Source organism: Phasianus colchicus, chromosome 9, assembly GCF_987193195.1.
Source record: "Phasianus colchicus chromosome 9, bPhaCol1.hap1.1, whole genome shotgun sequence".
NCBI classification, from domain to species: domain Eukaryota; kingdom Metazoa; phylum Chordata; class Aves; order Galliformes; family Phasianidae; genus Phasianus; species Phasianus colchicus.
In genome coordinates, this window is record NC_143444.1 from 22,006,835 (window position 1) to 22,020,227 (window position 13,393).

Sequence of the window (13,393 nt, forward strand, 5' to 3'; positions counted from 1 at the left end):
CAATTTTGTAATCTTTCAATTATATTTTATTATAATGATAATAATCACAGAGAAATCAGTTGTTTTTTTGCCACTGCTAGTGCTGGCGGCTGTCATCAAATCACATTCAGCAATGCTGAAAACACCTGGACTAATAAAGCAGGCATTATTTATTCATACTTTCGTTTTACTTATTTAGAAGCATATTAAACATCAATTCCCTTAGCAGTTGGTGATGTTACAAAAACTAAAAGCAAATAAATTATATCTGTAGTGCATAAAGACCCAGGAGTTACCGCCAGTCGGGCTCCACTGTGTTGTCACAGTTGAAAAGTACTTACAAAATCTAAAACAAACCAAATGAAACTTGCTCAGTGCTAACACTATGGAACATGTGAAGTAAGCCTCCTGATGAACATTTTCCATGCTGGAAGCTCACAGAAGGGCTGCGGTCAGGCAGCCTCATGCCAAATCCCTGACTGAAATCATACTGCTGAGCTTTTGGTATGCCTCAACACAGATGTGAAGCACCTCCAACAGTTCACCTGACAGTGCCTTGCATTGGGGGATGCAGTTAGTATGCTTCATAGTGCTGCAATTTATAGGTGGCAGGGTCAGTATATTCACTGGGTCAAACAGATGCTTGAGAGTGCATTTATTATTGTTCCTGGGTGTTTTTAATCCATCTTTGGGTGTTTCTCCAGCCTAGAATCTCAGGAAATAGAATTTATCCCTACTGCATGTGACTTCAAATCTGTACATGTTTATATCTAGTGAATGTGTACATATATTTATACATACACACACATATAAGAATTGCCAAATACCAGCAAGCTCCTACCACTGCTTGCATATACTGAGTTATGTAGTCATACGAACAAGGCATGTTTGCTGTTATATTAGCAGGTCACACAAGAACATTTAACAGCAGAAGCACAATGGGTTCATGTTATGTTCAGATTTAAAAATAAAAAGTGTCCAGGAAATCACTTGGTTTCTGATCAAAATCTGAGCTCCCTGCCGTTTTAATTCATGTAGCCAACAGTCATCAATAAATAATCACGCACAGCTTCTACATCCCACTGTGATATTTTGTTTTTGTTTTATGTGCTGGACATATTAAGTTGGGATCTGCAATACCAGAGCAGTCTTTCAGGAATTCTACTCCAGTATTCAGATGAAAGAGTCAGGGCAAGGGCACGGGCACATAAGGGAGAGCTGTTCCTCATCAGATACCTTGCAGGGCTGTGAGTTTAAAAGATTGTGCAGAAAACAGGAGGTGTTTTTGAGGCAATACGTTTTACAATAAAAGGACAAAAGGCTGAAAGGAGAAAGCTATATAGATGACAGAGTTACAAACAATGAGGCAGAAAATCAAAGAGGAAAAATGTGGAAAATATCTGTAAAGTAATGAGAAAGAAAGGAAGAAAGAAAAAGAGAGAAACAAAAAGAATATTTGAAAGAAAGCAAGAATTGTGCCAAATAGAAACAAGTATGCAACTGAAGAGTAACATGAACAAGGAAGAGTTTGTGACTGAACTGCAGTGGCAGCATGAAAGCCCACAATTTCAGTTAGATAACCCAAATGGAAGAGTCTGAGATGGTCAAAAAGAGAAGCAGGAACAAAAGCTGAAGCACCTTGGAAATTAGTTAGAGCCAATGTAATTCCAACCTTCATGAATTTGGCATTTAAAGGTAACGTTCAGCCATGTCATTATGTATAAAAAAATTGAAAGTAATGCACAATGCAAAGGCCAACCTCACTGCATTTTGGAAAATGTGGTCTGCTCTAGACGTACAAAAACCAAAATGGCTTAATTCTAACCGATGCTCTTGCCCTTAAGATCACTGGGAGCTACGGCTGTGTGTTCCTTGTGTTCCTGAACCAAGCACCTTTAACTCTGAGCTCAGCATCTCACCATACAAAATGAGAAGCTTCTCTATCCATGCCAAAGCATGACCTAAAGAGAGAATTTATTCTACTGACTGACTTGATGTCAGGCTACCTTCGCTTTTGTAACACAACAAATCAAAATGACCTAAATCTTTCTTTTTTTTTTCTTTTCTCCTATTTCTGTTCAATATGGCCATGTTGCAAGACATATCTACCTCAGGTAATCACATTTCAAAAATGTTCAAAATTTTAGCCTTTCTGAAGACTATGTCTACCTTCTGAGAAAATAAATGTAGCTATTATTTTTAAAAGACTCATACTTGAAGTACATAGAACGCACTCACAAACTTCAGAAAAGCATTCAAATCTACAAACCCAAGCAAAATGTCATATTTACAAGAAATGCAATGGCATTGTTAACTGTAATTAGATATAATCTTCCTTGTTTTCATTAGCTATCAATGGTATGTAAAGATAAGCTAAAGCATAGTGACTCTTTTCATTATCACATAATTGTTATTTTAATGGTCACACTATGAACAATATGACACCATATAGATTTTTACCTTTCACATTCATAGGCAATTATTTTGAAACTTTCTATTACAATTCACCCACAGAGATGAAAGTATTAATGCCACCATTTTAATATAATGAAGATCACGGTTTTGAAATCAATGAAACCTCAGGGAAAAATGTAAAGTAATAATGAAGAAAATATTTATATTATATGCTAGTCTCAGTCCTGGTACATAAGGAAAAGTTTAACTATAGAGCTGCTCTTGCAAGTGCTACCCTGAAACTGGTCATGAAAGCAGTGGTTACTATTCCAAAAACAGAGGAAAATTTTAAACTGATCCTGAACTAAAAGTTTGAAGGGTTGTTAGAATAAGATCACCTTGGTGATATCATCCCCAAGTACCACACCATAAACCACATCTAGAAATATAATCTAAAATACTCTCTTTCCAACTGATAAACAATGAACTGCCCCTCAGTTATTAATTTGTTCATTACCTTTCTCCTAATCAGGTCAAGTAGTATAACTTGGCAAGATGCCACTGATGCTTCAACAGGTCTAAGCAGTATCAAGCTGAGCATATCCTACATAAAGCTAAATGCCTTCTGTTTCTGCAGGGCACTTTCACGAGTGAGACCAAAATACTTCCAGAAGGGAGAATGCTCTGGGATGCCACTGCAGCTGAGATTCCCTGGGAGAATCTGTAATTCAGCTCCCTTGGATAGTCTGCTTTCTTGGGAGAGTAGGTAAAGGAAATTTAAGACAATCAGATAAGCCCAGAGGAGGTAAGGACTACTGCTTTCTTCTACTACTAATACCAAATACATGTTATCAAAATATACAAAATCATAGCAGCCCACAAAGAGAGCCCCAACTAAGACACAATTCTCCTTTCATGAAAGAAAAAGTCAATTAACATAACAAATGCTAGTCACATTTCTAAATACAGTGGAGGAAGATGCAGAGATGATACTGAGAGAAATGGACATGGGATGGGACAACATATAGTGCTTGAAATGAAAGAATTGAAAGTAAAATGATTCTTATAGAAATGCTGCTTTGCAAATACTCTTCAGATTACTTTCTCTCCTTAATATTTTGACTGATTGTAAAATGTCAAGAGATTACTGCTAATTCCATGTGGAAAAAAGTGCCGGAACATTACGGTGTTTGTCTGAAAACAGGCTATAGAGCAACAGAAAGTTGATCTCTTATGCAGTTCCACCTGCGCAGTTCCAGACTGTTCCAACTCATAATTAACAATATAGAAGATTGAAATGCCTTCTTGGTAAGTATACAAAATTCAAAAATCCCTATGGCACGAATTTCTAAACAACAAAAGCTCCTACCTTCCCCAAGGAAAGTCCCTTTCTCAAGGAAATCAAGTTGTAAAAAGCAGATAAATATTCCTTGCCTCACAGAGGCATTTTGAGGCTATATTTTAGGAAATGCTGTCATGGAAAAGGTTTGGGATGCTCCTCAGAGACAAGAGTGCCAGTGTCTCTAAGGAATGTACTTAAAGGAAAACTCTGAAGCAACATATGGAGAGGCAACTGAACTCACTGCATGTATTTCTGACACTTAATATTTGTTAAGATAAAAGCATGCTGTTTGCTCCTTAGGATTTCATCTGCTATCACTTCCTTTCTCTGTGTCTTATTCTATACTACTGACATCATCTGCAGCAATTTTTAACTTTTGCAGCAAATCCTGTGCGTTGGAAGTTTTAATGAGTCATTTAAAGCATGCATTAAGAAGCTCATTTTTTCATTCTGTAACCAATACAAACATAGCAGAGAAGAATGATGGCCTCACTTTGCGCTAGGGGAGGTTCAGCTTGGATATAAGGAACACTTTCTTCTCATACAGAGCAGTGATGTGCTGGCATAGGTTGCCAAGGCTGGGCATAGTGGAATGGGTTGGTGTTGGGTAATCTTAGAGGTCTTTTCCAACCCTAAAGATTTCATAGTTACTGATGCTTTAAAGTAAAAACAAAGAAAAAGAAGTCTCTGAAGATCAGGACGGTACAGGAACAGAAAACTTGTGAAGAATAAATATGAGCATTTGGAAACATTTAATCCTACTGTATTTGCATGTTTACTGAACCCTGGGATGGGCTGCTCAGGTTCTGAGAAGAGTGGTATCTTTGGCACTCAACGTCACTTGTACTGAATGCCACCACTAGCAAGAGCTGCTAATGAAGTGCTGGAAACAGAATGTCTGAACCTTTAAATAACAGAATTGAAAGGTATTCCTTTCACACCCTTTTCTTGGGTATGGAAATACTCAAACTAAGTTACACACCAGTTATCAGTCATAACATCAGATAAATTCTTTGAGGACAATCCTCAAGGTTTGTAACAGGTCCCTAGGTTGTGCTGTAGCTTCCAACACCTACTGAAGATGTAAACACACGAGTAAAATTGTACACGCAGCTTTGCGCATGTAATTTTTTAAATGCACAGCTACCTCATCATTAGAAGCTCAGTGAATTTGAGTATTATCAGAACTTCATGAGGATGTACCCAGCGACTGTTTCCTAAATTCAGGTTATAGTATATCCCAATAGCAACATCAGGCTCACTGAGAAGCGTGGTTGTGAATCCTGAGTTACCCTCCAAGACATGCACTATAAATCCAAATGCACACACAGCATCTTCACTGTTCTGAAACTGCAGCCTGACTCCTTTCTATGGGAAAGATCACTAGCAAACGAACTTAATGAGACCCTGAATTTCACCACTTTCACCCCATTTTCCTCCCACCTGTAAGTATAGGATCTTGCACAGTTCTTACTCATTAATTTTTCATTGGAGTATTTGTTTCTTAATCTTTCTATACATTTAAGATTAAACATTCCAATAGCACTTCCCACTTTCAACCAGTTTTTCTTCTATTGTGCTGCCTGCCTGTTCCAAGCTTTGAGAAGAAGATATTTTCTCCTTCTCATGTTCTCTTTCACTGAGATTCACTGAGAAATTAGTTTTGAGTCACTTTTATTCTCATACAGCTTTTTCTTATGAAAGTCTGTTCGTGTAAACTTTATTAGCTAGCAGGCAGAAAGACGTACAGAAAGTCTTTCCTATATGAACCAACAAATTACTGCAGTGTTTTATTGCTTGCCTCTGAAAGTTGCTACCCTCACTCAAGCAGCAACTCCATAACACAATCTCTCAGTACCTCTTATGTAGTTCATTTGCAGAGCATGGTATTTTGCTAAACACTGTAAATACGAAGCAGTGCGCGTTAGGGAACTTCCATTACGAAACCCATAGTAATCAGTAAACAATGGGTAACACACTAAAGCCATAGTGATACTGCATTTATTTCCTAATCTGTTTAATACATCTTAGAAAAGCATTGTTAAATGACAACCAGAAATAAGCACAGACTTCAATGGTAATCACTGTTTTCAAAGAAACTTATTTCAACTGGCAAAAAGGTTGAGTTTAAAAAACAGATTAAATTCTTGATTTTATTTTAATTAGTTTTGTTCCTTTAAAAATGTAAACTCCTTTAGAGAAATCAAGGTCTATTTTAAATGCTGTGATCTGAAAAATCAAAAATGCTGCAGTGGAAGCGAAGCTTCTATGAACACCAAAGGCTTCACTGAAAATCTGCACCTCTTAACTTATTCCTCCAAATCTTCTCCCTTTACAGCCACAAAATTCCTTGCACCACAAACAGCAGAATAAGAGCAAAGTTGGATCCACAGTGCTATCAGGACTGCCAGCATATGTCTCATTGGGTCACCTCATCCTTCAAAAGGATTCATGAGATGTGAGAAAAGTCTGGGAGGGACCTCATCTGTATGTGTAATCAGAGTGTAGCTCATAAGAGATAAAACAATGTGATCGTGGCCATAAAAGCTGCCGAATATTTAAAGGACAGAATGAAAAATGTGTGCATGTAATTAGAACAATATCAAACTTTGTATAAAGATTTAGTACCTAGCTGGTCAGGAGCAGAAAGCATTCAGTGGCACCCAAAGAAGATTCAATAAATTAAAACAAATAAACCTCGGATGAATTCACACAACATGTGAAAATACGTGAAGACAAAGTAGATCCTGATCATGTATGTTTTCACTTACATCATTATGTAAAAAGAAGTACCTCCATGGCTAAAGTCAGCAATCAGCACAGCATCAATAGGTCTCGAAATTCATATTCATGCAGCCACAGTTTTCCACAAAATAATATATAATATTGCTAATTTTTTAATAATGCATTATTTTACTACTCAATTACTGTAGTGTAGTGGGAGCTGCATTTCCTGTAAAAAGTGCTTGAGCTTTGAACAGCATTTACTGCCATGTTAATAAAAAACAGACTTCAATTGAGTTCCATCTGCCTAATAGAGAAAAATGTTCATCTTAATTAGGAAAATCTTCATAAAGAAACATAAATGCAGATACTAATAGGCTGCAGGGAATAAATCTAGGGTACTCAGGAACAACTGTTTTTTTAGCAGGGAAGAGTGAATGAGAAATGTGTAAACCCCCAAATGGTTGTTAGCACTCTGGTAATTGACCACAAATAGCAGTAGAGGTTGAGATTTTAAGTGTTTTATAATGAAAAATCTATTTATTTCATTAAGGTTTCATGCTTTAGATCTTCACTTTTTTTTCAGGTAATAAAGCAGTCTCAGTTGACAATGAAACTATTTAAGCCCTCTTTGAATTAAGACAGACAAATCCATTAATGTTTTCTGAAGGAATTCCTTTGCAAAAAGAAAGGCTGGAAGTACCAAGCAGTGGTTTGACAAAGATCTGTAGTCAAGCACTTGAGAAATGGTGACTAGGTCCAGCACAAATCTGGGGGCTTACTCTAATGTTCGCAGGCAATGGAGAACTTTTTGCTTTATCAGTGCAACAGTAGAGGATGCATCAACATGACAATGACTGTATCAAAATGTAAACAAGAATTTTTATCCTTAAAATGTTTACTATACATTATGTTTCCTGTGTCAGTCTGAATCCTTTTTCCATCGTTTTCTTCCAAGAGTTCTATAATTTAATCATGTAAATGTTCCTTAACTCTGCTTGTTTTCCTTTCCAAGCAAAATGAACTGTTACTCATCTCCCAGTTTTTAGAAAACTTGTGTTAATACAAAGTGCAGATGCCCAACTCCCAAAAACTAACTCCAAGCCAAATTCATTGTCAAGTTTCACAACTTCCCAATGAAAAACTTCCTTCTGCAATTATTATCCAACACTGGGTAAGATTTTGTATTTTCTCTGATAAGGAAACTAGTATGACTATGAAAGTAAGTGCAATAATAACAGTACTGCAATACTCTATTCAAGCCAAGAAATACAGCACAAAACTTGTATGATCCAGCCACTGACAGTTTTACCATCTCCATTCTGAGAGAACTTCCCCAAACAACAGAATTTGCTCCCACCTGTGTCTCAGAGAATATAATTTCATTTATTCAAGACATTTTTACTAGACTACAGTTTTGTGTAGATCAGTCAGACACATCAAAAACCACATATTAGCTGAGGTGAAACTGAGATGACTTCAGTTGCCTAACAGTGTCAATCTGAAATTCAGATGAATATAATTTGTACCTCTAAATGACAGAGATTTAATATAGATCTCACATATTGCCAAATTTAGAAAAAAAATAGTGTGCAGAACTGAGTAAAATAGCAGGTTGAGCACACCTCCAAGTTTTGAATCTTTATGTAGAAGTCAGCGATCAGAATGATCCATCTTTCTGCCTCAGATGACAAACCAGCTTTGTCACAACCCAGCACATCACACCATCTGGCACAGAGGAAACTGAAAACTGGAGGAGAAGCACTAAACCAATTTAACTTCTTCAGAATTGTCCAAGACATTAACAGAAATCCTTCAGAAACAGCAATCTGATTGAAATATAGCTACCTCCTGTGAGCATGTTTGTATAGCTAATAATCTCGAAACGTTGAATTCATGGAATCCTTTGAGTTGGAAGCAACAAGTTGAACTGGATTGTTTCAATATGGAGTGGGTATTGTTAGAGTTAAGACAGCATGTAGTCAAACCTACACCCAAAGGGCTGGTTTTCATAACATCATCTCAAGGTCTCTTTATAGAAATTTTAGGGGATCAGAATGTATCTCCCGAGTAAAGTCTATCAGGTTCTTCTCAGGCAGTTATATATAAGAAGACCTCAGACATCAAGTGAAGCCATGCATCAGGTGGTATCAGCATGTGCATTAGTGGCTGTCTGCTGGGGCTCAGTGTCCTCCGCAGGCAGTGTCTGATCACCCTGCCAGCCTCGAGGAGGGACTGCAGCTGCACCTGCTGAGCGGTCAGCCTGAGATGTTTGTACAATAAACACAAACATGGGCTGAAATCTGGACTACATTTGAATGTCTCAGCAAAATTAGCAAAGATTTATTTTATCATTGCATTGAAAAGTCACTTTTAACACAGTCTGTTTTCTAAATGATCCTTAAAAGGCACTCCCTTCTCCCTCATCACCTTCACCTAAGGCAATGACATCCAGTAGCACTGATCTATGTGCTAGTTTTCATTAATTTTACCCTCCCTAAGGGTGGTGCAGCTTTGGTGCCAGCTAATTAAAACCTATTTAGGGCTGTTCTGTGCACTTTATCAGACCAGAATTAGCTCTGCTGCTTTAATGAAGACTACAGTTTTCTCTGTTATTACCAATTAAATGTTGTTATATCATATTGCCTTATCACGTAGCAAAGTTATAGATGTCTTTAGAACCACTTATCTGAATTGAAAGAGATACAAAGATGCCACATTTAGTGATTATCCAATGTTTTTTTAAATCATTTCACTTGACTCAATATATGTAATATAACCAAATATTAGTGAAGTATAAGAAGAAGCTGCCAGGTTTATGCTCCCTCTAGGGAAGCACCAAGTAAAATGCATTAATGAAAAACCATGAGCGTCTGGTAATGAATATTATTTATGTACAACAATTATTCAAAGTGGATGAGCATTCACTGCATTGAACTCAAATGCTTCACTAATGAAGACTCTCAGAAAAAACGTATGTCCTCCAGAGTCATAACACTGCATACAAGGTTAATTCTCCAGCATTGATAACTCATATTTCAGGATACTGTTATAGAAAGAATAAAAAAAAATTGCTTCCAACATATCTGCTAGAAGTTCTTTAGGGACAATCCTTATTTCCTCCGTGAACTGATAATAAACTATGGATTAATAGCAAAGCTGTGGGGTTTGAACCTGCCCCCACTGAATTTAGTGATGAAGCTCCCACACCAGCGAGAGTGTAGAACCAGAGCTTTTTTGTAATAATGAAACAACTGCAGAACACATCTGTCTGCCACTTCTCAAAACATCCTTTGAAACTTGAGCACCAGTAGGTTGAAATTACTTTAAAGTCTCACTGATTACCTGAAAAGATAATATACCAAAAAGTAGAACTAGAAAGCTATTAAAGGCTTGACAGACTAGCAATCTGTTGTAATTTTACTATGCCTTAGTAGAATACACTGTACATAAGGACAGTATTTTAGGATTAAACTAAAATAGACGTGATTACAATCCACTTGGTACATTTTAAAATATGAGTTGAACTTGGTATCCTTCCAGATTTTTTTCTGGGAACATGCTGAAGCAGGCCTCTGTTCTAACTAATATTGCAAGCAGGAGTTGATGTTTCTCTGAGGAATGGAAGGAATATTTGGCTGAGGAACCTGATTCTGTCTCAGCATCGTAACAGTCTGGCATAATGTGCGAAACTATTTTCATCACTCCCAAATTTCTTGTGCTCTGCCTTTACTGCTTCCACAACTGGCATATACCTCTAAGAGACTCATCACCCTCCCTAGAGAAAGCATAAGGGTTCTGTGAATTGAAAATGATTTCCAAATGGAGGCCCCCTGACTAGTAGAGAGCTGGTGACATGTTGACCATTTCCCTCGTTTCTAGCTGACAAGAGCACTAAATGATACCACTTGCCACCATTTGATGTGATAAGCAGAACTGAAAAAGAAAGTTACAGTAGATGCAAGGATGTGATCTGATTGCCACTATGAGAAGCATTGGCTTTCTTCATAGTGTTAAAGGGAGTGAGTTACGTACGCCACATCACGTGGATCATGAAGTCCCTTTACAATTTGCCCCTGTTCACAGTGTGAAAATTTTAGTTGTTGTGGCAGATAAAAGAGAAAGAGATTGGGCCACTGATGCCAGGATTCCTAAGAACTTTTTTATAAGCTCTGAGAGAACAGAATTTCAATCTGTCTTTGACATGGAAAGGATAATTTGTATTGTGTTAATAGGGAACTAATAAAACTTTGTGATGTATTAATTTGTTGAAGAGGAACACATTAGGCTGGAGATTAAGACACTTGGAGATTGAATGATGATGTTTTTTGATAGGCTATGCTAAGGTATGTATTGCACTGAGCTCACAATAAGGATTTTAATGCAGCATTGTAAAGTCACTGTGACCTGACAACTATTATCATGGAAGAGTCATAAATATAAACAAATTTAAGTTTACGAATGCAATAATGTTCTCATGATCATATTTAGCTTGATTAATAGGTAAACTGGATGGCTTTGATTATTAAAGGACATTTCTGAGAAATGCATTTTGTGCATTTTCTATTAGCTTCCATTCATCAGCTTCAGCTTAAACCAAAAAAGCCATGACAACCATGGGACATTTATGAAGTACAGAAGCCCCTTCCAACTCCAGAATTGCAGCAGCCATATATGCACATGCTGAACGAGCTCCATATTTCAATTCATTTTCAAAAAGGCAAAACTGAGTCCAACCAAGATTTGACACTTCAGTAACAAAAGGAATCAAGGGAGACTGAGAGAACAAGCACTACTACAGCAACAGCCAAGTCAAAAGTTTGGATAACATTAAACTGTTAGTTAATATCTGTATTTTTATAATATGGTCAGAATAGCTACTTTCCTTCACAACTGCAAAATCATGATGTGCAAACTGAAAAATAAATACTGATACACAACAGTGGTCTGGAAACTCCTTCCTAGTAAGTGTGTAGCAGAGGCTGCCTCAATGCCAAAACACAGAGGTCCCCTTCAATGCCAAAACAAATCCATTTTCACCAAGAAACACAAATAACACACAATCCTGTGGTTTGTGTTTGAAGTAAAGCTACAGAGAATATCAACAGAGGCAAAAATACAATATCCAGAGTTATCCTGAGGTTGTGCACTTGGAAATGTTGTTTGAGTAGGATTATCCCCTTCAAATAAAATATCAATTTAATCAATAGTAAATTGAGCTGAAAACAACACACAGCTTTCAAAACATTTCAGGAAGACATCCAATATTTTTTGGGACTCAAGCCAACAGAAATGGAAAGAACAGAAGGTAGCGTAGGTGGGGTAAATGGGGCCTAGCTGCTGCTTCATCAAGTGCTTATAACAGTCAAAACCACATAACAATCCATTAAAAACATATCTAGGGATTCATTTAGTAGCTGGCATCCAGCACGGTCTTCTCTCATGTCTTTTGTCAAACATTATAATTGCTGTTCACAAGTATAACTTACCGGTCTTTTCCTGTCTCCTTCTTAAACACTGCATCACAGTAACTCATGCGCTTTTCCGTTGTCACATAGATTTTGGCAGTTGGGTAGCTGTCAACAGCTTTCTTCAGCATGTTGTATACAATGCCATTTCCATCCTTCCTCATGTTTCGAAAAGGTCCCCAGATCACATAAAGAGTGCTGTTGGTTTCTTTGAAAAAGTACTCAGGATTCTTGAGTAGGAGAGGCACACTTGTGTGAGAGACCACCCTGATGGTCGTCCTCTTCCCAACATCCTCCTCATAGCCCTTTGTGGGTGCATTGTTCATTCTCCATATGCAGGAGGACTTGTCTATCTCAGCTCCCACCTTCTGGCCTACCATCTGTCCTGAATTGGAAACGATGGCACAGAGGTCACAGTCCAGTTGTAGAGGCTGGAAGAGAGAAAACAAAAATATATGGCAGGTTCTTCTCTACAGAGCATGAAGACTGAGACTTCAGTTAACAGAAAGACAAGGACAATCCAAAAAACTGACAGCGATACTTCTCTTTATAAAACAAGAAAATCAATCCCCTTGTGGTAGAGCTGATGGAAAAACCTACTGCTACACAATTCTAAAAGCAACCCTTTTCAGTGCCTATAATCTTTTCCTTTGTTCACCTACTGAAGTCAGCTAGAAAAATTCTCTCCTTTTTCTCTCTGGATGTTACTCTTTCCCCTAGAAAATGATAAAAGAAAGCAGCAACAGAAAATAATTTAGATCAAGGCCTTTTTTGAAAAGGTGTCTGCAACAGGAAGAACATACAGAAAAAGTAATGCTGGAAATTTAACTATACACTGATTCTGGTTATGTATCTGAAGGAATAGTTCCCAAATTTGTGACACAAGTCAAACATGAAGTGTACTTCTAACAACCAACCTGATAGCACTGAACACTGCAGTTGGAAAGAGGATGAAGATAGAGGAATGTGATGTTCTCTCTAGAGAACTGTTACAACCCATGAAAAATGAGAGGCAGATGGAGTGGTGACATGTGACCTAGGAACTTAATCCTGGGCAAAGCAAAGTCAAAGACAGTATTTCCTGAGTGCATTCTGTGGTACTATTTCTCCCATATGAATTGAAAATAGGAATAGTTATCTCCTTAAAGAAATATAGGGACCCAGACAATATTTCATTTGTCTGAATATAAACTGTATATATATTCTTTGGTTCTTTTGCATCAGTGGGATGCATTACATTTAATATGCATTTTATTAAAGTTTTACTAGAAATCTAAAACAAATGAAAACTAGATCCATCCAGAAAAGCTTAGAGAATAGGGTCCAGGCCACATACCATTTGTAATTTTTTGTATGGCCACAGACTTGATCTTCTAACCCAGCTTTGACTGGGAGCAATTGACTACATTTACATGTTTGTTAGTATTCATTTATCTTATGTTTTGCTGATGTTTAGCTAGATGCTTCTTTGAGTAGCCTTGTGGTT

General features: G+C 37.3%; 1 protein-coding gene across 2 annotated transcripts in view; it reads right to left on the reverse strand.

The window, feature by feature from the left end:
• The window catches only part of ST6GALNAC3 (ST6 N-acetylgalactosaminide alpha-2,6-sialyltransferase 3), a 209,171-nt gene that overhangs the window by 55,914 nt on the left and 139,864 nt on the right, over window positions 1-13,393 (reverse strand). For both annotated transcript variants that reach the window (XM_090146513.1, XM_090146514.1), the window contains one exon: window positions 11,929-12,338. In XM_090146513.1, the coding sequence (XP_090002639.1) occupies window positions 11,929-12,338 (410 nt within the window). The remainder of the gene's footprint in view (window positions 1-11,928; window positions 12,339-13,393) is intronic.